The sequence below is a fragment of the Phyllostomus discolor genome, chromosome 4 (genome assembly GCF_004126475.2).
Source record: "Phyllostomus discolor isolate MPI-MPIP mPhyDis1 chromosome 4, mPhyDis1.pri.v3, whole genome shotgun sequence".
Lineage (NCBI taxonomy): Eukaryota > Metazoa > Chordata > Mammalia > Chiroptera > Phyllostomidae > Phyllostomus > Phyllostomus discolor.
In genome coordinates, this window is record NC_040906.2 from 103,982,914 (window position 1) to 104,005,012 (window position 22,099).

At 53.1% G+C, this 22,099-nt stretch overlaps 3 protein-coding genes across 9 annotated transcripts; 2 read left to right on the forward strand and 1 right to left on the reverse strand.

Moving 5' to 3' along the window:
• The first annotated feature begins 425 nt into the window (after positions 1-425).
• On the forward strand, positions 426-5,883 carry GTF2H4 (general transcription factor IIH subunit 4). 3 transcript variants are annotated; one of them, XM_028509085.2, is made up of 14 exons: positions 426-651; positions 1,278-1,420; positions 1,696-1,800; positions 2,133-2,264; positions 2,517-2,613; positions 2,705-2,793; positions 3,011-3,122; positions 3,264-3,332; positions 3,548-3,631; positions 3,882-4,014; positions 4,220-4,350; positions 4,967-5,014; positions 5,160-5,238; positions 5,620-5,883. In XM_028509085.2, exons 2-14 carry the CDS (start codon positions 1,281-1,283, stop codon positions 5,790-5,792), a joined length of 1,392 nt encoding a protein of 463 aa, XP_028364886.1. In that variant the 5' UTR covers positions 426-651; positions 1,278-1,280; the 3' UTR covers positions 5,793-5,883. The 3 variants fall into 3 exon arrangements, with proteins under 3 accessions (XP_028364886.1, XP_035879664.1, XP_035879665.1); XM_036023771.1 differs by having other exon boundaries at positions 426-622; XM_036023772.1 differs by lacking the exon at positions 426-651 and adding an exon at positions 673-691.
• Positions 5,884-6,074: 191 nt separating this feature from the next.
• VARS2 (valyl-tRNA synthetase 2, mitochondrial) lies at positions 6,075-17,978 on the forward strand. 4 transcript variants are annotated; one of them, XM_036023767.1, is made up of 30 exons: positions 6,075-6,527; positions 6,612-6,839; positions 6,960-7,041; positions 7,158-7,258; positions 7,545-7,666; positions 7,772-7,838; positions 7,936-8,033; positions 8,904-8,985; positions 9,153-9,272; positions 9,673-9,784; positions 10,478-10,566; positions 11,058-11,148; positions 11,380-11,507; positions 11,621-11,724; positions 11,928-12,009; positions 12,213-12,289; positions 12,361-12,436; positions 12,668-12,773; positions 12,904-12,974; positions 13,098-13,223; positions 13,445-13,549; positions 13,693-13,761; positions 13,883-13,961; positions 14,070-14,197; positions 14,327-14,479; positions 15,275-15,481; positions 16,165-16,276; positions 16,411-16,586; positions 16,719-16,847; positions 16,952-17,978. In XM_036023767.1, the coding sequence occupies exons 1-30, from the start codon at positions 6,522-6,524 to the stop codon at positions 17,045-17,047; spliced, it is 3,222 nt and encodes a 1,073-aa protein (XP_035879660.1). In that variant the 5' UTR covers positions 6,075-6,521; the 3' UTR covers positions 17,048-17,978. The 4 variants fall into 4 exon arrangements, with proteins under 4 accessions (XP_035879660.1, XP_035879661.1, XP_035879663.1 ...); XM_036023768.1 differs by having other exon boundaries at positions 14,073-14,197; XM_036023770.1 differs by having other exon boundaries at positions 6,084-6,185.
• A 2,917-nt stretch (positions 17,979-20,895) lies between these two features.
• SFTA2 (surfactant associated 2) lies at positions 20,896-21,801 on the reverse strand. Of its 2 annotated transcripts, none has more exons than XM_036023773.1 (3): positions 21,632-21,801; positions 21,307-21,389; positions 20,896-21,162 (listed from the first exon to the last, which is right to left on the reverse strand). In XM_036023773.1, the coding sequence occupies exons 1-3, from the start codon at positions 21,690-21,692 to the stop codon at positions 21,076-21,078; spliced, it is 231 nt and encodes a 76-aa protein (XP_035879666.1). In that variant the 5' UTR covers positions 21,693-21,801; the 3' UTR covers positions 20,896-21,075. The 2 variants fall into 2 exon arrangements, with proteins under 2 accessions (XP_035879666.1, XP_028366878.1); XM_028511077.2 differs by having other exon boundaries at positions 21,307-21,395.
• Between the last annotated feature and the right edge of the window lie 298 nt (positions 21,802-22,099).

Genomic DNA, 22,099 nt, shown 5'->3' on the forward strand with positions numbered 1-22,099 from the left:
ACGCATTGGATTGTATTAACTCCTAACTCGCGAAAACGCTCAGCAGAGCGTATTCCAATTTTACCGGGAGCAACTGAGTTCAAGGAACCTAGTTTCGAGCCTCTAAACCTAAGCGCCTCACCACCGAGCTGTCTGCGCGTCTCCACCGGGAAATCTCAGGAGCACGTCTATTCTCCGGTCCCGCTTCCTGTTCGGAAGGATTAGACAAAACAACGTCCAGTGTGGAAAGCTATGCGGAACCTATTGGCTCGGCCTTTGTAGTCCCGAGCTCTCTCAATTAAAGGCCAGCCTCTTTTTTCGCGGCTCCCCCGCGGTGCCTTTTGGGAGTTGTAGTCAGACACGCTTCATCCTGTTTGGTGGGTCGGCAAAAACAAAACTCCAATTCCCAGTATGCCCCGCAGCGAGTGCTACAACTACTCTTATCCTCCCTACTTTTTCACTCCTCCCCTGGTTTTCTGAGTCCTACGCTCGTGATTCCTGTCTGTGAAATTGTACTCGCGCGCTCTCTCTCTCTCTCTCTCTCTCTTTTTTTTTTTTTTTTTTTTTTTAACCATCTTTTCCCCTATTATCGGGAGCCAATGCGAGACCTTGGCTCGGATTAAGGGACGGCTTGGAACTCGTGGTGGGCGAGGGGGGAATCAACCCAGAGTGGTAAGGGGGCCGGGAGAGGAGATGGCGGAGTGTAGGAGCTGTGAGTGAGAGGGAGGAGTGGGAGAGAAGGAGGGGAGAGGTTAGGTTGGATGGTGTGGATCAGTTGAATGGGGTGAAATGATACTCTTGGGGAGGGAGAGGAAAGAGGTAGAATTAGATTTGGGAGACGTGGAGCGGAGAAGTAGTTTACTGCCGTGCCCAGCAAAAGTGGGGCAAAGAAGTAGGTAGGAAAGTGTGACAGATGTGGAGTTTATGGGCCGCTCTGACCAGGAGAGGTGAAAGGGAGAGAGGATTGGGCTCAAACAAGTCTTTTTGTCACTGCTTGGTAAAGATGAGACAAATCATCGAAATACAAAATAATTCTGCAGATATGGGTCAATTAACAATTCTCTTCATTCGAAATTGAGAGAAGACTGGAGTTGAGGCCAAAAGTGGGGTGATGAGGCAGGAAAGGAGGAAGTCAGTCAGGCTTGGGAGAAACAAGAGATGAATGACAGGGAAAGGGAAACCATAGAAAAGATGGGCCCACATGGTGGGAGCCAGTGGATCTGGACTAGAATGAGAAAGGTGAGGGGTGACACTGGCATGCATTGTGGGGATGAGTTTCTAACACTTGCATCTCTCAGGTAATGGAGAGCACCCCCTCAAAGGTTGGACTGAACCGAGCACATCTACAATGCAGGAATCTGCAGGAGTTCCTTGGGGGTCTGAACCCTGGGGTATTGGACCGACTGTACGGACACCCTGCCACCTGTCTAGCTGTCTTCAGGTGAGGATGCTCGATGCAACAGGGGCTGTGGTGGGGCAATGTAATGGGGCTTGCAGATGGATAAGTTATCATGGGTAGAAGCTTAGTCTTAAGGGAGTTAGAGATTAAAGGGTGTCAGGCCAAAACAGATGGTGTTTTGGGGGACAGCAACACTGGTAAAGGTGTGTGGGTGGGTGGGGGACACAACATGTTTGAGAGGCTGAGATGCAGGTTGAGGACAGAGATGCAGATCTAAGCAGTTGCTGATATTAACATTTTACTTCTGCCCCTTGCAGGGAGCTCCCGTCTTTGGCTAAGAGCTGGGTGATGCGGATGCTCTTTCTGGAGCAGCCTTTGCCACAAGCTGCTGTGGCCCTGTGGGTGAAGAAGGAATTCAGCAAGTGAGTCTGCTGCATTCTCAGCTAAATACAAATTTCCAAACAGATGGATTTCCCAAACTGCTGCTCTTGGAACTTTTGGGAAATATTAATGGGTACACCACAAAACTTGTCATTAAACAAGGTTGGGAAACTGCATGCTGTATTTTCCCTCTTGGAGAGTTGTGATGTGTATAGAAAGGCTCTGGTAAGTGTTACAGTTTAAGAAGACACTGGTTTCACTCTTTGAAACAGTGATCCAAAAATCACCAGTTTAGAAAAGGCAGAAGTGGGGGCCTTTATGGGCCTCCTTTTTGTTTCCCAGACACCCCCTCACCTCTCTGCTTCTGTTTCAGAGCTCAGGAGGATAGTACAGGGCTACTGAGCAGCCTCCGTATCTGGCACACCCAGCTGCTCCCTGGTGGTCTCCAGGGCCTCATCCTCAACCCCATCTTCCGCCAGAACCTCCGCATTGCCCTTTTGGGTGGGTATGTCACTTTCACCTCTTCCTCAGCTGGGCCAGGGGAACTAAACTTCTGGATGGAGAGCTGTGATGGCCCTGTCTGGAACCTTGTGGGCTCTACCTTCAGGAGCTCCTTTAGGAATAAGTTCGACCAGATACAACTGCACAGTGTAGGAAAGACCTCCCACTCATGACCCAGGGGGATGAGGGTGGAAAGAGGGCAGAGGGAAGGCAGAAAACAGGCAGGGCTCCTCACTCTCGGTCCATCCTGGCATAGGGGCAAGGCCTGGTCTGATGACACAAGTCAGCTGGGACCAGATAAGCATACTCGGGATGTCCCCTCACTTGATAAGTACGCCGAGGAGCGATGGGAGGTGAGGACTTGGGACTCTGTGTGTATCTCTGCTTGTGCTCCTACTTCCTGTGGACCCTAGAGGCATCTCTGTGTCCTCTTGCATTCCTCAGGTGGTGTTGCACTTCATGGTGGGCTCCCCTGATGCAGCTGTCAGCCAGGACTTGGCTCAGCTCCTCATCCAGGCTGGGCTCATGAAGAGGTGAGGAAGCCAAGGGTGTGACAGCGGCCTGGTTCGATGTATCCTTGGGTCCCTGCTAAACTGAGTGTTTGGGTGGGACGGGAGTGGAAGGGGTTGACTGAAAAAGGAGAGTCGAGTGGAGTGTTGCCAGAGGTAAACCAGAAGACATGAGAGGACCAGTGGGGGTGGTGGCCTTTCTCTGCACACCTCTCCCATTTGTCCCTCTCTCTGTCCCCAGTGCTGAGCCTGGAGAACCACCCTGCATCACCTCTGCTGGCTTCCAGTTCCTGTTGCTGGACACCCCTGCCCAGCTCTGGTACTTTATGCTGCAGTACCTGCAGACAGCCCAGGTGAGGCGCTGCTCACCTGCACTCCTGGCTTTTCTCTAGGCCCACTCAGAGACTGCTACCTACAGACTCTGCTCCCTGATGTTTTGTCCTCTCGTTTTCTCCTTCCTGCCCTTCCCTTTGTCTCTGCCCATCCCTCCTTAGAGTCGAGGCATGGACCTAGTGGAGATCCTCTCCTTCCTCTTCCAGCTCAGCTTCTCTACTCTGGGCAAGGTAAGCAAGGGAGCAGGGGCTGGAGCTGGAGACTTAGGTGGGTGAACTGAAGGGGGAGAGGTGGGGAGGGGAAGTGAGGCTGTGGGGCTACAGAGTGAAAGATGAGAATGGACAGAGCATGGCCAGAGGTAGGAAAAGAGGGAGCAGATGGACCGAGTTGGGGGCAGTAGAAGGGGATGTGTTTTGGACTCCAGCTGACTACTTTTCTTCCCCAGGATTACTCTGTGGAAGGTATGAGTGATTCTCTGTTGAACTTCCTGCAACATCTGCGTGAGTTTGGACTTGTTTTCCAGAGGAAGGTATGAGCACCCAAATACATGGCTTCTAGGGAAGAGGCAGGATGGCATGCTGCTTTGGCTTTTAGAAAGGAGTGGGATTTTGGGAGGCAGCAGTAAGCAGTTGCCAGTACTGAATACTTGGGTCCCCTGGGGAGAGAAGTTGGGAGTTGGGGCTCTGTGCTCTGGGAGGGATCTTGTGTCTCAGGAAGGAAGATGTAGGGCAGTGACACCTGAGAGAGGGCCCTCTGCCTTTCTCTTCTGTCCTTTCCAGAGGAAGTCTCGGCGTTACTACCCCACACGCCTGGCTATCAACCTGTCATCAGGTGTTTCTGGGGCTGGGGGCACTGCACATCAGGCAGGCTTCATTGTTGTGGAAACCAATTATCGACTGTATGCCTACACTGGTGAGTCAACAGAGGGCCCCTGGAAGAGCAGGTTGGGGATGAGAGTGGGAAAGGCAAAGGAAGCAGGAAGGAATGCCAGTGTTTTTTTGGTTTACCTGATAATTTACAGGGTTTTCTGACATTTCCCTTCACATGTGAGGGCAGGGCTAGAGGAAGTCTGGGTATGGGGGAGCCTCCTCATCCTCTCTTCCTGTGCCTGCGTCAGAGTCGGAGCTGCAGATCGCCCTCATTGCCCTCTTCTCGGAGATGCTCTATCGCTTCCCCAACATGGTGGTGGCACAGGTCACCCGGGAGAGTGTCCAGCAGGCAATCGCCAGTGGCATTACAGCCCAGCAGGTAGACCCCCTTGGGGGTTGGTGGGAAGACAGGCTGCACTTGTGCTGTGGGGGCAGGGTGGTCACCAGGCCTGTTACGGAGGCGATGAGTTGTCTGAGCATAGATCAGGCACATGAGAAGTCCGGACTCTAGGTGTGGAATAGGCAGACATTGGAGAGAAAGACCTGAGGGACGGGGGATAGCTCTGAATTTGTGTCTTGGTACCACCACTTCCTAGCTGCATGACCAGGCTGGCTGCTTTGTTTCTGATCCTCAGTTTCTCCTTCTGAAAGATGGAAATAATGAGTTTTCACCTCACCAGGTTTTGGAAAGGCTTTAGTGAGAGAACAGTGGTAAAACACTGAGCTAAGAGCCTGCCACACAGTCAGTGCTGCTATTTTAAAGAAAAACAAAACAAAGCTGTACAAAGGGCAGACATACTAGAGAAGGAATGGCAGACTCGACAGTGGGAACAGCAACTTGGGACAACAGCTGAACAGGGGCATGGGCTGATGACAGGCATGTGGCTGTGAGTTTTTTTAAACAGTAAGTTGATGTTCCATTGACCCTAGGTGACAGCCAAAGTAGCTTTCCTGCTCTTATTTGAGCCCTTGACTCCATTCTTCTGTTTTTCTAGATCATCCACTTCCTCAGGACAAGGGCCCACCCAGTGATGCTTAAACAGGTACATTCAGGCACCAAGCTGCTGGAGGCTGACAGCCCCTGGCCCCGGTGATGAAGTGGTGGAGACTCTGGGGAACAGTGGAGGAATGGGTTCCTCCCGCAGCAGCAGTATTCCTGAGTCCTCCCACCATCCCTTGCTCCTGCAGACACCTGTGCTGCCGCCCACCATCACGGACCAGATTCGGCTGTGGGAGCTGGAAAGGGACAGACTCCGGTTCACCGAGGGTGGGTAACTTCTGGTGGTTGATTCTTGGTCACAGGCCGGAAGAACAGTTCAGCCTTCATGACCTGAAAAAGCTATTGTTGTTTTGTAGTTGTCTTGATTACAAGACACTTTATTTTGGGGTTAGTTGGTAGTCGTATATAAAATCTCAAATTAGTACAATTTGGATTTAGTCAGGAGAGAAAATTTGGGAGGGATAATCCACAGCACCTCTCTGGTTTTGGTGAGCACTACTGGGTTATCTTGTATTATACTGCCTCTCTGAATATGGTTGGATGAGCTGTGAAAGGACGTAGATTACGTTTAAATGGTAGTGGGTGGCCTGCCACAGAGGGGCTCATGGTCTCTCCTCTTCTTCCCTGCTGCCTATCCTCCGTCCCCAGGCGTCCTGTATAACCAGTTCCTGTCTCAAGTGGACTTTGAGCTGCTGCTGGCCCACGCGCGGGAGCTGGGCGTGCTGGTGTTCGAGAACTCGGCCAAGCGGCTCATGGTTGTAACACCGGCTGGCCATGGCGACGTCAAGCGCTTCTGGAAGCGGCAGAAGCACAGCTCCTGAGCGTATGCACTAGGACAGGAGCCAGGCTCAGCCCTGTAACTCAGAGGGTTTTACTTATCAGTGGAGACTGTTAAATAAAGTCATGAAAGTGTGCCACGTGGCCTCCAGCACCTCCCTCTCTGCGGTTCCGCTCGCCGGTGTCTGTGGTCGTTGGGTAGGGGCGGGAGGGGGCGGGGTGGGGGCGGAGCCCAGCAACTACTGCGCCTGCGGAGTCCAACCTCCTCTCCCCACGGCTCCTCCCCCCTCGCCCAGCCACTCAGCACCGCGCGGATTGCCTCGGGTTCCGGGCTCTCCAGTCCTGTTTTGGAGTTGGAGTCGGGGTGCTGGTGGCTCCTCCCCAGCTCAGCCATTGCTGCGCTGCAGGGCGCCCTGGGATCGCAGCGGGCTCGCCCGGTGAGCGCGCCGGGGTAGCCTCTGGTGGGTAGGACGCGTGGAGCTGGAGGCTCTGTGGGCGGTGTATCTGGGCAGGCCGAGGTCCCGGCAACTGGCTGGACACCTTGCTGGTTCTCAGGCACAAAGATGTCGGTCATCTCCCCGAATCCCCGAGTCTTTTAACCTCCCATGTGTTAGCGGTCACCCCACGTGTCCCACGCATATGTTGGGGGCCAGAAACGCTGATTCTTCCCCAGAAGAGACCTGATAATTGTGGCTCCAGGATCCTGTTATTGTCGACATACCCTGTAGTCCTCCGGGAGTAACGGTTATGTGGAAAGGGACAGAATAACAGCAATGCTAGTAGGAGGCGGGGAATAAGGAATAGGGTGTGACTTTAGGGGTGTGACCCTCCCTGCTCCTCGTATCCTGTGCTTTGTGGGTCAGGAACAGATCGCGGCCTCTTTGCAGGTACTCCTGATGCCTCATTTGCCTCTGGCCTCTTTTCTACAATGGGGGCTGAGGCCCTCACGGGGCCTCCCCAGGTCCCGTACCCTTTCTACCCAGTCACAGCCCTATGGATCCCCCATCTCCCAGAGGAACCGTGAAGCCAAACAGAAGCGCCTGCGAGAGAAGCAGGTGGTGCTGGAGGCTGGCTTAGCCCGGAAGAACAAGGTTGGGGTCACACGGTTTGTCTGAGAAGACTTGGGAGGGGGCTGGAAGAGAGACTGCTGGATTCTGCATGCCTGACATTTACTGGGAACTGCATCTTCCCTTTCTGGTCCCTCCCCCCAGTCACCTGCAGAATCCAGGAAGGCCTGGACTCCTAAAGAAATAGTGTTATATGAAATCCCCACAGAACTTGGTGAAAAGAAAGGTAACTAGGAAACTTGAAGGCCTTCTCTTTCACATTCTTGTTGCCCATTTGGTTTGCTGAAATGCACCCTGGGAGTGAAGTTCAGGAGTTTGTAGAGCTCTCCTCTGCCTCCACAGATGTCTCCCAGCCCCTACCTCCTGCATACAGCCCCCGATATGTCGAAGCGGCCTGGTACCCTTGGTGGGTTCGAGAGGGTTTCTTCAAGCCAGAATATCAGGTTTGTACCTTGCAGGGCGGGGTACTAAACAGTCCTCAGGATAAATGACCCATGAGGTTGGTGGGTACAACTGAGCCTCAGAGTCTGGAGCTCACAGCCAGCCACATTAGAGAACTTATCAACTGCCCCTGGTGTCTCCAAAGCATTCTGTTGGTGGGTTTTCCCTTTCCCTGTTATTTGCAGGACCTTTCTTTTCTGCTCTTTATGCCTTGGAGATACTGGAGGGAGCTATTCACCAGTTAAGATTCTGTCTTCTCTTGCCCTTGACTTTGTTGCTTGCTTCTAGATCAGGCTGCCCCAGGCTACAGGGGAGACCTTTTCCATGTGTATCCCACCTCCCAATGTCACTGGCTCCCTACACATCGGGCACGCACTGACAGTGGCCATCCAGGATGCTCTTGTGCGCTGGTGAGGGGAAAGGGGCTGGTTGAGCTCTTGGAGGGAAGGGAAAGGGGCAAGGAGTGAGGATAAACATAAAGCTCAGGGCTTCAGGTGCCGGTGTTTCTGTTGCAGGCACCGGATGCGTGGGGATCAGGTGCTGTGGGTCCCTGGCTCAGATCATGCAGGAATCGCTACCCAAGTATGTCATTTGCCACTGTTTACTTTTCTTGGATGAAAGAGCTCTCTCCCCAGAAAAGTGACCTGATTCACTGTTTCTTTGTCCCCTAATCTGGTAGGCTGTGGTGGAGAAGCAGCTGTGGAAGGAGCGAGGGGTGAGAAGACACGATCTGAGCCGGGAAGACTTCCTCCAGGAGGTGTGGAAGTGGAAGGAGGAGTGAGTATGACAGGCACAGGGAGGTGCGAGTCATGGTCTGGGGCCTCACTTTCTCGCCCCCTCCCTGTTCATGGTTGCTCTTCCCATTTTCTATCACTTCCCTAACTTCAGAGATTTGAGCTCTAGGGATGTCCAGCCTGTTGGCATCTCCGGGCCACAGTGGGAGAAGGAGAGTTGTCTTGGGCCACATATTAAATAACATAAACACTGATGAAAACTGATGAGCCAAAAAAAAAAAAAGATTTGAAGTAATGTATGGTTTTGTGTTGGGCTGCATTCATAGTCATCCTGGGCCGCATGCAGCCCATTGGCTGCAGGTTGGACACCGCTGCTAGAGTTTGGTGGGGTCTCCAAGCTGTGTGTGTGTGTGTGTGTGTGTGTGTGCATGTGTGTGTTTCTGTGTATATCTCTCTCTCTGTGAGCCTGTGCCTGTGTGTTTCAGGATGATACAATAAGAAGTGTATATTGAAGTATATATGTGCATATGTATGTGCACACATACGCTTCTCCCCTCCCCACTTACCCCACTTTCTCTTGCCTAGATTTCATTTCTCCTACTCATCCACCCCCACGTCCCATCTGCTTGACATCGCCCTCATTTTTCTGGGTCCGTTATCACATGCCATCTTCTCGTAAAGGTTCTTTAGATTTCCCACAAATTGGCTGCCCCTTCTTCTGTTACTGTGGAACTTGATACTTTTAGAAATTTTATAGGAGGCTTTACACTGGTTTGGGAGTCTGTCCCCATTAGCTTCTAGAGGCTAGATCAATGCTGTGCTCGCCCCAGCCTCTGGCACTGCTGGGTGTCATTGGGCCTGGTGCGTTATTGGTGCTTGGGACATGTTTGCTGACAAATCCCTCTGGATACAGGAAGGGTGGAGAGATCTGTGAGCAGCTCCGAGCTCTGGGGGCCTCCCTGGACTGGGACCGAGAATGTTTCACTATGGACGCTGTGAGTGTGCCCAGCCTGGTCCCTGAGGGTGTCAGGGAGGTGTGTAGACATGTACAGGGAGTTGGGTTGTGGTGTGTGCGGGGAAAAGCAGGGTGGGGGTGATGGTCCCTGAATGGGGTGACAGGCTGAGAAGGGGCTATTGGATGTGGACACTCAGGTCATTCTAGGGCTCCTCAGTGGCTGTGACCGAAGCTTTTGTGCGACTTCATAAGGCAGGGTTGTTGTACCGCAGCCAGCAGCTTGTCAACTGGTCATGCTCTTTAAGATCAGCCATCTCTGACATCGAGGTAAGGCAGAAAAAGAGAAGCAGGTTCGTAAGAGTGCTGAGGTGGGTGAAAGCCCAGAGTCTGGAGCCAGACTGCCTGGACTCACACCCAGACTCTGCCACCTGCCAGCTCCGTGATTTCTGGCTCCTGTGAGCCTCAGTTTTCCTAATCTGTAATTTAGGGCTGATGGGAATGCCTGCATCTTGGGGGTGTTGGGCGAATGAAATGAACTCGTGGAAGGTGCTCAGCACCGTACCTGTGTGTGGTTTAAGTGTCTGGTGAATATTTACTGTAACTGTGCTACGAAAGAATTAGGTGAGAGCAGAGGGAGGCTGGGCAGGCCGAGGAGTGGATGTGGGAAGACTGGCTGTGAGCCTTGAAGAAGCGCTGCTCTCAGACCCTGCTTCTTCCATGTCTCCAGGTGGAGAGCCGGTCCCTGCCTGGCCACACAGAACTTAGACTGCCTGGCTGCCCCACCCCTGTGTCTTTTGGCCTGCTTGTCTCTGTGGCCTTCCCCGTGGATGGAGAGCCTGGTGAGTGCAGCCCTTGGAAAGGTTGCCTGCTCATCTCTGCTTCCCCTGCTTTCTCAAACCTGTGTTGGCCTGATGGGAGGGAACCCACCAGCCTGTTTCACACATGACCTGGTGGGAGGGGCATAAGGAACCTTGGTAGTGTTTGCGTTTTTGTGGGCACTTCCCCTGGCTGTTTTGTGCCATGTAAGAAAAGTGCACGTGGTCACTGCCTTTTGGAAGCTTACTATAATTCTTCAGGAGGCTGCTACCTCCAAAAGAGATGAAAGATCAGTTCTGAAGTATGGTTTGCACAGTAAGTGTTCTGAAGAGTTCAGAGAAGGGGAAGATAGGTGAGTTGGAATGTAAGAGTCTGTTTCTTGTAGGAGGGACTGGTGCCAGACCCAAAGAATGCATAGCATTTGTGATTAGGACACCAAGTATTTAAGTGTCCCTTGGATACCATCAAAGATTCTGGTTGCATTTGTTAATGCCATACCCATTTCTCCTGTGCAAGCTGTCAAGGAATTCCTTGGCATCAGCCACTGACCCAGGCTCCTGTAAACACTAGTCCTAAGTTTCCGTCGTTATTTCTGGGGGTCTGCCCAACCTCAACTGCTCCTGCCCCTCCCTTTTCCTGTTCTCCTGGCTTTAGCTGTGTCTGCAGTGGGGAGTGAGAATGACTGCTAGCTAGACATGCTTGAATTTTGTCTTCAGACGCAGAGGTCGTGATAGGGACCACGAGGCCAGAGACGTTGCCTGGAGATGTGGCAGTGGCCGTTCATCCCGACGACACACGATATACAGTAATGTCCAGTGCCCGCTGCCCCTGGCACTCCTTCCCGCAGCCTTCTCTTCCCTTCCTTTCTGGATGGTGGCTCCTTCTCTCATACTTCCACTTCCTTTTCCTAAGTCTTCTTAGCTCAGTTCTCCAGTGGCTCTGAGTCTGCTCCCTTCTCTTCTTGATGCTGCACTTTTCCTCTAGCTCGGGGCTTGACAGGTATGCCCAGGGGCACATCCACGCCGCCTGTGTTTGTGCACACCACACTCACTGGCTGTGCTCATCTGGGCTGTGTTATCACCTGTGCCATAGTGGCAGGTGGAGTAATTGGGCAGAGGCTGCATTTGCCTCTTGGCCTGCAAAGCCTAAAGTATTCACACTCCATCCCCTTAAGAAAAAGTTGGCTGACTACCACACTGACTCTTTACCTGGGTTCTCATCTTACTCTCGGGGCTCTCCTGCCCTGCCAAGATCTTTCTGCTCACACATGCCTGTCTTTGACCCCTCTCCCTTCAGCATCTACATGGACGACAACTTCGTCACCCCTTGACGGGGCAGCTCCTCCCCCTCATCACAGACCCTGCTGTCCAGCCACACATGGGCACAGGTGAGTGGAGGTCAGGGGAAGGAAAGAAAGCTGGGGTGCCGAGGGCTGGGGACCAGGAGGAGGAAGAAAGGAGGAAAGGAAAGCTCGTAGGGAGTAGTCTGAGTGGGTGGGGAGAATGAAAGGGAGGTGCAGAGAAGAGTGGAGGGACGGGGGCAGAGGCGATGATGATCCCTCTGGAAAAGCAAAAGCCGGGGTCAGGGCTCAGTGCTTATGGTGTCTCTGCTCCCCCAGGGGCAGTGAAGGTGACTCCAGCTCACAGTCCTGCTGATGCTGAGCTGGGGAGCCGGCACGGCTTGAGTCCTCTGAGTGTCATTGCAGAGGATGGGACCATGACCTCCGTCTGTGGGGACTGGCTGCAGGTGGTACCGGACTCACTGTTTCCCCATCCTTTAGGGGCATCTTTGCCCCACCTCCTGTTTCCCACTTTCATTTCTCTAGAGCCCTTTAACCTTTACCATTGCTACTTTCCCAGGGTCTTCATCGATTTGCAGCCCGTGAAAAGATAGTGTCCGTACTGAGGGAGAGGGGCCTGTTCCGGGGCCTCCAGGACCATCCCATGGTGCTGCCCATTTGCAGGTGACCCATTTTAACTCCACTTCCAATCCCCCTAGGAGGGACATGGGATGGGCTCTGAATCCTCATGCTAGAATACGGGCTCTGTCAGCTTCATTGGCTGCTGTGTTCTCAGTACTGAGGACCTGGCACCTAGTAGGGTCCTGGGTCCCTGGGGCGGAGGCACAGGGCAGGGGGAGCAGTGGACTCAGCTCTCTCCCTTTCAGCCGCTCCGGGGACGTGGTAGAGTACCTGCTGAAGAGCCAGTGGTTTGTGCGCTGCCGGGAGATGGGGGAACAGGCTGCCCAGGTAAGGCTGCACTGCAAGCAAGGACTGACCCTGGGGAAGGGGTAGAGAAACAGGACAGCTGAGCAGAGAGGCAAGGTGGCCCAGACTGGACTGGCGTGTGTCCTCAGGAGGTTTGGGAGGTCCTTTCTGAGCTCAAGAACCACATCAGAGGGACGCTGTGGGTGCAAGACAGGTAGCACTATCTGAAGGCCTTCTCCCTGCAGGCTGTGGAGTCTGGGGCCCTGGAGCTGAGCCCATCTTTTCACCAGAAGAACTGGCGGCACTGGTTCTCCCACATCGGGTAAGAGAGGCACTTGTGGACCTGGGAGGGGACTGCTGCCAACACTGAGGAGCTGCTCTGCTCTGTGGCAGGGACTGGTGCATCTCACGGCAGCTGTGGTGGGGCCATCAGATTCCAGCCTACCTGGTTGTAGAGGAGCCCGGGAAGGTTGGTAGGAGGAAGTGCGGGAGGGATGGGGCTGGGCAGTGGGGCGGGATGGAGAGAGGGCCTTAGCAGGGAGTCCTAGGCCTCATCGCTAGCCCAGCTTCCTGCCTTTCAGGTGCTTTAGCCTGTCAGGGTGGCTTCCTTATCTCACCGCCAGAGGGCCCCCGAAGAGACTGGGAGACTGATGTTTCCCACGGGCCAGATGTTCCTCCTCTCACTTCCCTTGTTCTGCAGGGCCATAGGGAGGACTGCTGGGTAGTGGGCCGGACAGAGGCTGAGGCCAGAGAATTGGCTGCAGAACTGACTGGGAGACCAGAGGCGGAGCTGACCCTGCAGCGTGGTGAGGACCTGGGTCTTGGGGAGGTGGTATCAGGAAAGTTGGCAGTGAGGGTTGGGATGGAAGGGTGGGCAGCAGCAAGCTGAGGCCCTAGAAGCTGAGGTGCCAATTGTTTCCATTCCCTGTTTTGCAGACCCTGATGTCCTGGACACATGGTTCTCTTCAGCTCTTTTCCCCTTTTCTGCCCTGGGCTGGCCCCATCAGGTGAGGCACCGGTTTGAGAGGAAGAGACTGGATGTGGGGACTGTGAAGGACACACTTGAGCCCTTTCAAAGTCTTGAGGAGATGGCACCCAGGGCTTCTTCCTGCTTATCTTTTTCCTCTTAGACCCCAGACCTCAGTCGGTTCTACCCCCTGTCACTTTTGGAAACAGGCAGTGACCTCCTGCTGTTCTGGGTGGGCCGCATGGTCATGCTGGGCACCCAGCTCACAGGGCAGCTCCCCTTCAACAAGGTAACAGCCCTTTAGTGCCCTGTCCCTCCCTCTAACTCTGCAGTGTTCCCTATCCATGTCCATTTTTCTAACGCCTACTGTGGTGTTTTCCATGTTCTTAATTCCTGTTCCATGATTCACTTACCACATTAACCCTTAAAGCGCGGAGGCCAGAGATCCCAAGGGACCCTCTGGGGAAAGGCTCTTCAAGCTGCTCTCTGCTGACCTCTCCATACCCTCAGGTGCTTCTTCACTCCATGGTCCGGGACAGGCAGGGCCGGAAGATGAGCAAGTCCCTGGGGAATGTGCTGGATCCACGGGACATCATCAGAGGGGTGGAGCTGCAGGTCAGGATGAGAGCTGGACAAAGCTGGGGTTTGTGGGGGAGAGAAGGGGAGCCTACAGAGAGAAGTCAGCTGGGGAGACAGTGGGTGGGAACCTTGGAGGGGTCGGTCTTGGACTGAGGCCAGCAAATATTCACCTGTCCTAGGTGCTGCAGGAGAAGCTGAGAGATGGGAACTTGGACCCTGCAGAGCTGGCGATCGCAACTGCAGCACAGGTTTGTCCCCAGGGTCTGCCCCATCTGGCCTCTTAGCTCAGAGTAACCTGTTTCCTCTGACCCAGGCTTCTGGCCCTGTGGCTTCATAGAAATCTGCCACCTGTCCTCCCTCTGGTTTCAGAGAAAGGACTTCCCTCATGGGATCCCTGAGTGTGGGACAGATGCCCTGCGGTTTGCTCTGTGCTCCCACGGGGCCCTGGGTAAGCTGGGCCAGGAGGTATTGGGGTGCAAAGAGGGGCTGGCAGGGCTGAGGTTGCCCTGTGTCACTGCAGTCCACCTGCATACTCTGTGCTTTTTCTCCCTCCCAGCAGGTGATTTACACCTGTCTGTCTCTGAGGTCCTGAGCTCCCGACATTTCTGCAACAAGATCTGGAATGCCCTGCGCTTTATCCTCAATGTCCTAGGAGAGAAATTCACACCCCAGCCTGCAGAGGAGGTAAGAGAGAAAGAAGAGGTGCTTGGATGCAGGGCTGTCTGATGTTTGAGGTGGAAGATGGCATCTAGAAGGAAAGGCAAGGAGTGGAAGTTGAGCTGTCCCCATCTTGCACCCCTGTTCTGCCTGCAGTTGTCCCCCTCCACCCCAATGGACTCCTGGATCCTGAGCCGTCTGGCCCACACTACCCGAGAGTGTGAGCGAGGCTTCCTCACCCAAGAGCTCCCACTTGCCACCCATGCCCTGCACCACTTCTGGCTCCACAGCCTCTGTGACGTCTACTTGGTGAGTGGGCCTAGGGCTGGTATGCATTGCATTCCTGCAGACCTGCTCCTTGTCCCCTGGGGATTGGGTTCCCTGGCAGAGAGCTCTCAGCAAGGTTCCTGATCGTCCCCTCAGTTGGGGCAGGAAGATGGATGAGCCAGGGAATCCCAGTTCCCCTCTTTCCTGCAACTAGCCTAGCCACTGTTCCCTGCCTGTCACCTGGGGAGAGAGGGGGATGTGGGGACACTTCTGGAAAACTGAGTCTGACAAAGCAGGGTCAGGAAGCAGATGGAGCTTCTTCTGCAGCCTTTGATTGCTGAACCCTGGGCAGGCTGGGAGCTATAAATGGACAAGGAGGAAGTAGAGTGGTCTTTAGACCCCGGGTTCTCACACTTAATCCTGTCTGAGAATCATTGGGAGGGACAGCTAGTTAACCTGGGCCCCCACCTCTTCTGAATGCTGACTCACCAGACAGGATGGTGAGGCAAAAATTGTCACTGCTTGACCCAGGTGATGCTGCTAGCTCAGGACTGCTGCCCGCGATCACTGTTTCTCAGCCTTTTAAAAAATCCTCTGTTTCTTTTATAAGCAAAACCTCAATACGTTTTTGTCTAAACTACCTGACCTTCCCAACAATTTGATTCCCCATCCATCTCTAAGAATCCCTGCCTGAGACTCCCTTTCTGTGGGACAGCCGCTGGTGTTCGAGCTGCGGCATGCTTCTTGCCCACAGCGTCCCAACTGCCAGTGTGTGGAGGGGGCACGGCTATGGCTGTGGCCCAGCCCTTTCTCCTGACCTGCAGGCTTCTTCCCTAGGAGGCTGTGAAGCCTGGGCTGTCACACCGCCCCTGCCCCGCTGGGCCTCCTCAGGTGCTGTTCTCCTGTGCTGACATTGGGCTGCGCCTGCTCGCCCCACTCATGCCCTTCCTGGCTGAGGAGCTCTGGCAAAGACTACCCCCCAGGCCAGGCCGCCTCCCCGCCCCCAGCATCTCTGTTGCCCCCTACCCCAGTGCCAGCAGCTTGGTGAGTCACACACATTCCTGGAGCGGGACTAGTGCGGGGGAGGGGTTGGGGAGTAGTGTTCTAAAAACGGTTGCTGCCATGGGGTCACTGACAGCAGTGGTTTGTGCTCTGGAGTCTTTGGGGAGATGGATCGTTCTGTAGCGCTGTCTTGGGGAGCGGTGTCACACAGTGGATAAAAGCAGCACTGTCACTAGACTGATCCTTGCTAGCTGTGTTACTGTGCCTGGGTTTCCTCCATCTTTAGACTGGGGATAGCAATGGTCAATGTCATGGTTGTGATGAGGATTAGATGTTAGTGATAGGATAATCCAAAAGTCTCGGTACAGCTTTAAGCTTTAATAATTTGAGATGGATAAATGCAGGAAACTTAACCCCAAAACATCATTTCAAAGCTTAACTAAGTTTCTTGTTTAATTTTGTGGTTTTGTGAGTCATGTGGCTTTGTGAGTTTTGAATATGTTTTAAATTTTATTTTTGGTTGTTTGCCATCTTCAATCAGAGTGACTCAACAGATGTCAACCACTGATCATCTAAGATCTTCTTAGATGATTCCCCAGCTTGTTGCTGTGTTCCATCCTTGAGGTGGTGCAGAGGAGTGGGGTGGGCGGATGGAGCATAGAGACAGCAGAGTTGGTACAGGAGTCCCAGGGGCCTGCTGGTCAACTCTGGGTCCCCATCTGTAGGAACACTGGCACCAGCCTGAGCTGGAGCGGCGCTTCTCCCGGGTCCAGGAGGCTGTGCAGGCACTAAGGGCTCTTCAAGCCACGTACCAGCTCACCAAGGCCCGGCCTCGAGGTGAGGCATGTCCCTGCAGAAAGAAGGGGCTGGCAGGGCAGAGGGGGAAGCCTGGGGGCGGGGCCCAGGGTAGGAGGTGCAGGATGGGAAGGGAGGCAGGGTCATAGGCCTCGACAGATTCCCTTTCCTTCCAGTGCTGCTGCAGAGCTCAGAGCCTGGAGAGCAGGGCGCCTTTGAGGCCTTCCTGGAGCCACTGGGCACCCTGGGCCGCTGTGGGGCTGTGGGCCTCTTACCTGCTGACACAGCCGCTCCCTCTGGCTGGGCCCAGGCCTCTGTCGGTGACACTGTTCAGGTCTACATGGAGCTACAGGTGCTCAGAGGAGATTGGAGTGGGGGAGGGGTCAAAAAGGATGTTGGGAAGAGGGCAAGGGTGAGTTTTATAAAAGTGCAGAGGGAGGAAGGAAATACTGGGTGAGCCACGGATGTCCCTCTTCTCCCACAGGGCCTGGTGGACCCCGAGGCCCATCTACCTCTGCTGGCTGCCAGAAGACACAAGTTACAGAAGCAGTTTGATGGCCTCATAGCCCGGACCCCATCAGAAAAAGAGGCAGAGACTCAAAGGCAGCAGAGGGTAAGGCTGGGAGGCCACCCAGGGAGCTCACCTCCCTGAGGGAATGTGGTAGGAGGAGGGTGGGCCTCATACCTGGATCCTTACCTGCTTCTCGCCCTGTCCAGCTTTCTTCCATCCAGCTGGAATTGACAAAACTGGACAAGGCGGCTTCTCACCTCCAGCAGCTGATGGACGTACCTCCTAGCCCCAGGGAACCCTGAGCCCTCACTCACTGTCCCTGGCGGTTCTCTACCCTGCCAGGCCTGCCTTTGAGAACAAACTGATCCTGCAGCGGCTGGTGGGATGCTGCCTCAGAGACCACGTGGTCCACCTCCCTCATTTATGGGAACAAACCAGCTTGGTCAGAGTGACTGTGGGTGACTGAGATGCTCACATTCCTGCCCCTGCTTCCCTCCTGTGCAGTCCCACCTGGAAGCTTAGGCATGAGGAGATTCTGATAAACTTTTAAAATCTTAAACACATGTGCCTGTGGTTCTTTTATCTCTCTTTCCCTCAATGGTGATTTTCTTGCCTTTCAGTTGTTCCCTGAGACTCTGGTCTGGGAAGGGAGGAGGGCTGCCTCTTCTTCAGGCTCGGTTTGGGCCACAGTGGGGGTGTGGATGCTGGGCAGTGCCTGCCTCGTTGGAGGAAAGGAGAATTCTCATAGGCCTCACACAGTGACCCGGGTTCCACCTGCTTCCCAGACTTATCAACAGTGCCCCAGCTTTTGCTGGCACTTCTCTACTTCCTTGCTCCTTGGCTCAATCCCCAGGGGTGCTGAGGGGCTGCAGAGAGTGCCCCTCCCTCTCTGTACCTGAGACTAGAGTGCCAGGGACATCCTTCCTAGCCCCTGACAGAGGTACATAAGATGGGCAGATGCCAACCTCCCCACCCCAAACATCTTGTCTCATCTGGAATTCAGGGGCTGATTCTCTCATGCCCAGGTTCCATTCTGTCCAGTAACTCAGAGTATCTGCTGTTTATGGCCGGCCCCTCATGGCTGGGGCCTCCCTGGTGCTATTTAATCCTGAGAACCTCAGAGGTGGGGGTGTTCTCTCCATTTCAGATATGAAGAAATGTGCTCCAAGAATAAAATTAGCTTGTATAAAGTATCAACTGGGATTCAACCCAATAAATTAGGTGTAGATTCTTTCTGGTTGCTGTAACCACACTTCATGTATCACAGCAGCTTAGATGAGCTGTGTCACCTCTTCTCTGGGCAGAAGAGTCATCCCTTTTAACATTTTCCTGCCATTCTTGATATACATTTTCTAACTCTAGACCTAAGACCTGCTCCAGTCCCAAACAGCACATTCACATTCCCACCCAGAAGGAAGAGGAAAAGGAGGGAATGGGTAACTTCCTATTTCTCTTCCCCAAGTTCAGTATTTCTGGAGCACCTGCTATGTACTGGGCCCTGTCGTGCGCCCACCCTTGGATTTATCAATGAGTGAAAGAAACAAAGATCTCTGCCCTGGTAGTACTTTGGTTCTAGCAGGGGAAGTCAGACACAACATGCAAAGATGTAAAATATAGAGTGTGTCTGAAGGTCATGAATGCCATGAGGAAAGAAGTGTAGAACAAGGTAAGGGGACTTGGGTGTGTGTCTGGGAGCAGGTTGTAGTATTAACGGGGGCAGGGTAGAATTCACTGCACAGGTGAGATTTAAGCAAAGCCTTGCAGGAGGTGCAGGAATTAGCTGAGTAGATGCCTGGGAGCCGTGTTCCGGGTGGAAGGAAGAGCCAAAGCAAGGCCAGGGTGTGCGAGCATGCCCAGAGTGCTCAAAGAATAGCAACTGGGGGATGAGCAAAGGGCGTGAATGATGGGGTGGGGATAGGAAGGCTCAAGGAGGATTATCTTGGGTGGTGCTGTCCAAAATGGTAGCCATTTGGCTATCTAAAGTAATTAAAATTAAATAAAGCTCAATATTCAGTCCCTTATTTCAAGTGTTTGATAGTTACATGTAGCCATTGACTACCATATTGCTCAGCGCAGGTTCTAAATCATTTCCATCATTAGGGAAAGTTCCATTGGAAAATGCTGGTGTGGGACCTTGGCAGTTGTAAGGACTTTGTTTTCTTCCGTCTGAAGTGGCAGTTCCTTTCCTTTCAAGGATGTTACCAGGAAGTTGCATACTTTCTACTTCTATCCCTTAGAGCCTAACCACGGCCCTTCCTAGCTGCAAGGGAGGCTGGGAAATAGAATGAGCCAGGTGCTCAGCTAAAATTCACATGACTGCCCTGGCTGGCGTAGCTCAGTGGATTGAGCGTGGGCTGGGAACCAAAGTGTCCCAGGTTCAATTCCCAGCAAGGGTACATTCCTGGGTTGCAGGCCAGAACCCCCAGCAACCGCACATTGATGTCTCTCTCTCTCTCTCTCTCTCTCTCTCTCTTTCTCTCTCTCCCCCCCTCCTTTCCCTCTCTAAGAATAAATAAATAAAATAAAATAAATAAAATCTTTAAAATTCACATGACTGTCAAAAGGAGAAGAGTTGTTATAAGGGGACACTTAACAGTTTCTGCCACACCCAGGTCTAATGAATCCCCAACATGCTTTTCGCTGCACTGCCCTATTTTGTGTTTGGGAAGAAAATTCTTTGAGAAAACAATCTGGAAATCTCAGCCCAATAATTTCAAGTTCTGAGACTTAGGAACCAGGTTCAGGAGCAGTTAGCTGTCTGCTCCTCTAGTCTTTTGGGGATCCAGACATCTAGTCCCCCAACTTGTTTGGGGCCTACACACTTGACCTGTGGGTATCACCTGCCCACTGGTGCAGGCTTGGGGCAAGTCATGAAATCCTGGGCCCTCAGCTAGCTCTCCTCTGGGCTAATTCAGGATGATTACAAAGGAAACTAGGGAAATTTTGTGATTTTTGTTTTTATTTTTCCACTTCCTGTGCCCCCCTCCTCTTCAGGGATGCTCCACACAGAGCTGTTGCCTTTATCTCCCCCAGAGCAATAAGGCTCTGATTTCATGCTGTGGTGCTGGTGATTGAGTGGATGTATGGTTGGCAGGGACAGGTGCTGTGGAGAGCAGGAAGCAATCATATCAATACCCCAAATGGTCAAGTCTTGGCATCATGCTTGCAATTTGAGACAGCTGGTAAGGACTCAAGATAATCTTGAGTGGGGGCGTCAAATGAGTGCCTGCCTCAAAAAAATCAGGAGGAGAACCCTGGACCTTGATGGGACTTACACAATGGAACTGGTTTTCTATTCTAACAACAATCCTTATCACTTGTGTCCCTTTATCTGACAGGCACAGTGGCATGGGCTCTAGGTAGCTTATCTGTGTAATCCTCATGACAATCCTATGAAGCAGGTACTGTCATTATACCCATTTTGCAGGTGAAGAAATGCAGGCTCCACACGGATGAGAAACTCAGCTAGAATTCAAGTATGGGCCTCTGTGGCTACACGTCCTTATGTTTAGCCAGCACAACCTCTGCTAGCACCCATTTCCCCCACCTACACCAGCTGGCCACCCTCTCATCAGCTGAACCCTTCATGTCTCACCTGAGCTGCCTCTCACCCCTCCTTCTACCCTGATTAGCCTGTATGGATCCCTGGTTCAGAGGGCCCATGTCCTGTGGGTGTCTGTCCCCATGTCTGTCTGGATTCTGAGCCCCTGACCCCAAGGTTTAAGCAATGGGAGAGGACACAAAAATCTGGCTTAAGCCAAGGCATTTGTCTGGTATCTGACCTCTCCACTGCAAATGGATGTCAGATGAGTGGCCTATCCTCTCTAAGCCTCAACTTCCTGATCTATAAAATCAGATAATAATACCTATTATGCTATATTTAATATTGCTGCAATCATTGACCTGGGGGAGCATCACACCTGGAGCAATGTATGAGCTCAATACGTGGGTCTTTCCCTTATTCCCAGGTATTTTGAAGATCTCAAAATGAAGTGTGTGTTCATGTCCCTGTGTATGTGCGTTTGGTGTGTGTGTGTGTGTGTCTCCAGTTAATTCCCTAGATTCCCTCTAGGCCTTTGAAACTGGCATTGAGGGAGAGCGAGTCCATCCCAGAACCCCTCTGCTTTTCAAAGGAGAATCAGACAGAGTCTTGGGTGTCCAATACTTTTTTTACAGCTGGCTCACGAATCCACAGTCATTTAATTCAGCTTATTTCCTGCCACTCAGCAGGTGAGGGCCTGCTGGAAGATAGGGCCAGGGTATTCCCCCTGCACCAGGCGGGGTGGGGGGCAAACACCCCATCCAAGAGGGGCACAGGCTCTGATTGCTCTCAGACTTTGCAAGTAATGTGCTGTGCGGATCCAGCCTGACTGAGGGTGACGTTGGTCCGTGATGGGAGGTGGAGCAGGAGGCAGAGCTGGGGGAGAGAAAGGGTTAGAGAGCGAGGTGTAAAATGGCTCTCACACCTAGAATGGCCAGGTGCCAGCAGAGAGACCCAAACCAACTCAGAAACACAACTTGAGTTCACACAACCCCATCCTTTCCCCTCCCCAGAACATACCTTCTTGAGCAATTCCAGGGAGCTGGAATCATAGGGTGAATTTGCAAGGTAGGAATACTTCAGCTTCACTTGGAGAGTCATTCCTGGCCCTAGGGATCCAGAGGTACAACTTAGGACCCAGCTACCAGGGCTGGGGATGTGGGCACCCCTCCTGCCTCACCCCCACCTGATTCCCTCTTCCCAAAAGCCCATTCAGACCCTCTCAGGGCAGAGTTCACTTCTGAATTCTGGGGAGCTCAGGACTCGGGTGCCTCTGTCTCTCTCTCTCCCCTTCTTGGCCTCTTCTTGCCATGAGGACCCTTGTGTCCAGTTCTCTAGCCCTCACCTGTTCCATGTGAGCTGCCAAGGAAGGTCAGGAGGAGGAAGAGGGTCAGTCCAGTCCCCATTGTGGCCACCTCACTTCTTGATGGACAGAAGAGATGTCTGAAGCACCCCCTGGTCTCTCCGTACCCAGCCTACCTTTCTACAGCCAATCCTTAGTGCAGGCATTTGGGGGGAAACGGGAGGGGGAAGCTGGGTAACTGGATTTTCCAGTTCTCCTAACATGACTTTGAGGACCCAGGAGAGGGCCATTCACTGGGCAGCTAGGGAAAACAGTGGGTGGTCCCTCTTCATTCATCCCCCATGGGTGCTTGGACCTGCAGAGAGGGAAGTGGTGGAGGTGTCCCTCCTGCCAATGTCCAGACCCCACCCAGGCCAGGGCCTCTCATTGCTCTTTAGGGATTAATTATTAACTACAATTAATTTCCGTCTTTCCGGCCAGCGAATGGCTCAGGAATGTGGGCCCAAAAGG

Excerpts from the sequence above, each read along its gene's own strand:
- GTF2H4 (XM_028509085.2), top strand. The coding sequence starts at position 1,281 with ATGGAGAGCACCCCCTCAAAGGTTGGACTGAACCGAGCACATCTACAA. Across the intron at positions 2,614-2,704 it reads ACGCCGAGGAGCGATGGGAG|GTGGTGTTGCACTTCATGGT; the intron begins GTGAGGACTTGG and ends TGCATTCCTCAG. Across the intron at positions 4,015-4,219 it reads TCGACTGTATGCCTACACTG|AGTCGGAGCTGCAGATCGCC; the intron begins GTGAGTCAACAG and ends TGCCTGCGTCAG.
- VARS2 (XM_036023767.1), top strand. Across the intron at positions 11,508-11,620 it reads TCTGTGGGGACTGGCTGCAG|GGTCTTCATCGATTTGCAGC; the intron begins GTGGTACCGGAC and ends CTACTTTCCCAG. Across the intron at positions 11,725-11,927 it reads ATGGTGCTGCCCATTTGCAG|CCGCTCCGGGGACGTGGTAG; the intron begins GTGACCCATTTT and ends TCTCCCTTTCAG.
- SFTA2 (XM_028511077.2), bottom strand. The coding sequence starts at position 21,692 with ATGGGGACTGGACTGACCCTCTTCCTCCTCCTGACCTTCCTTGGCAGC. Across the intron at positions 21,396-21,631 it reads TGGCAGCTCACATGGAACAG|GGCCAGGAATGACTCTCCAA; the intron begins GTGAGGGCTAGA and ends CTGGATCCCTAG. Across the intron at positions 21,163-21,306 it reads CCCTGGAATTGCTCAAGAAG|CTCTGCCTCCTGCTCCACCT; the intron begins GTATGTTCTGGG and ends TCTCTCCCCCAG.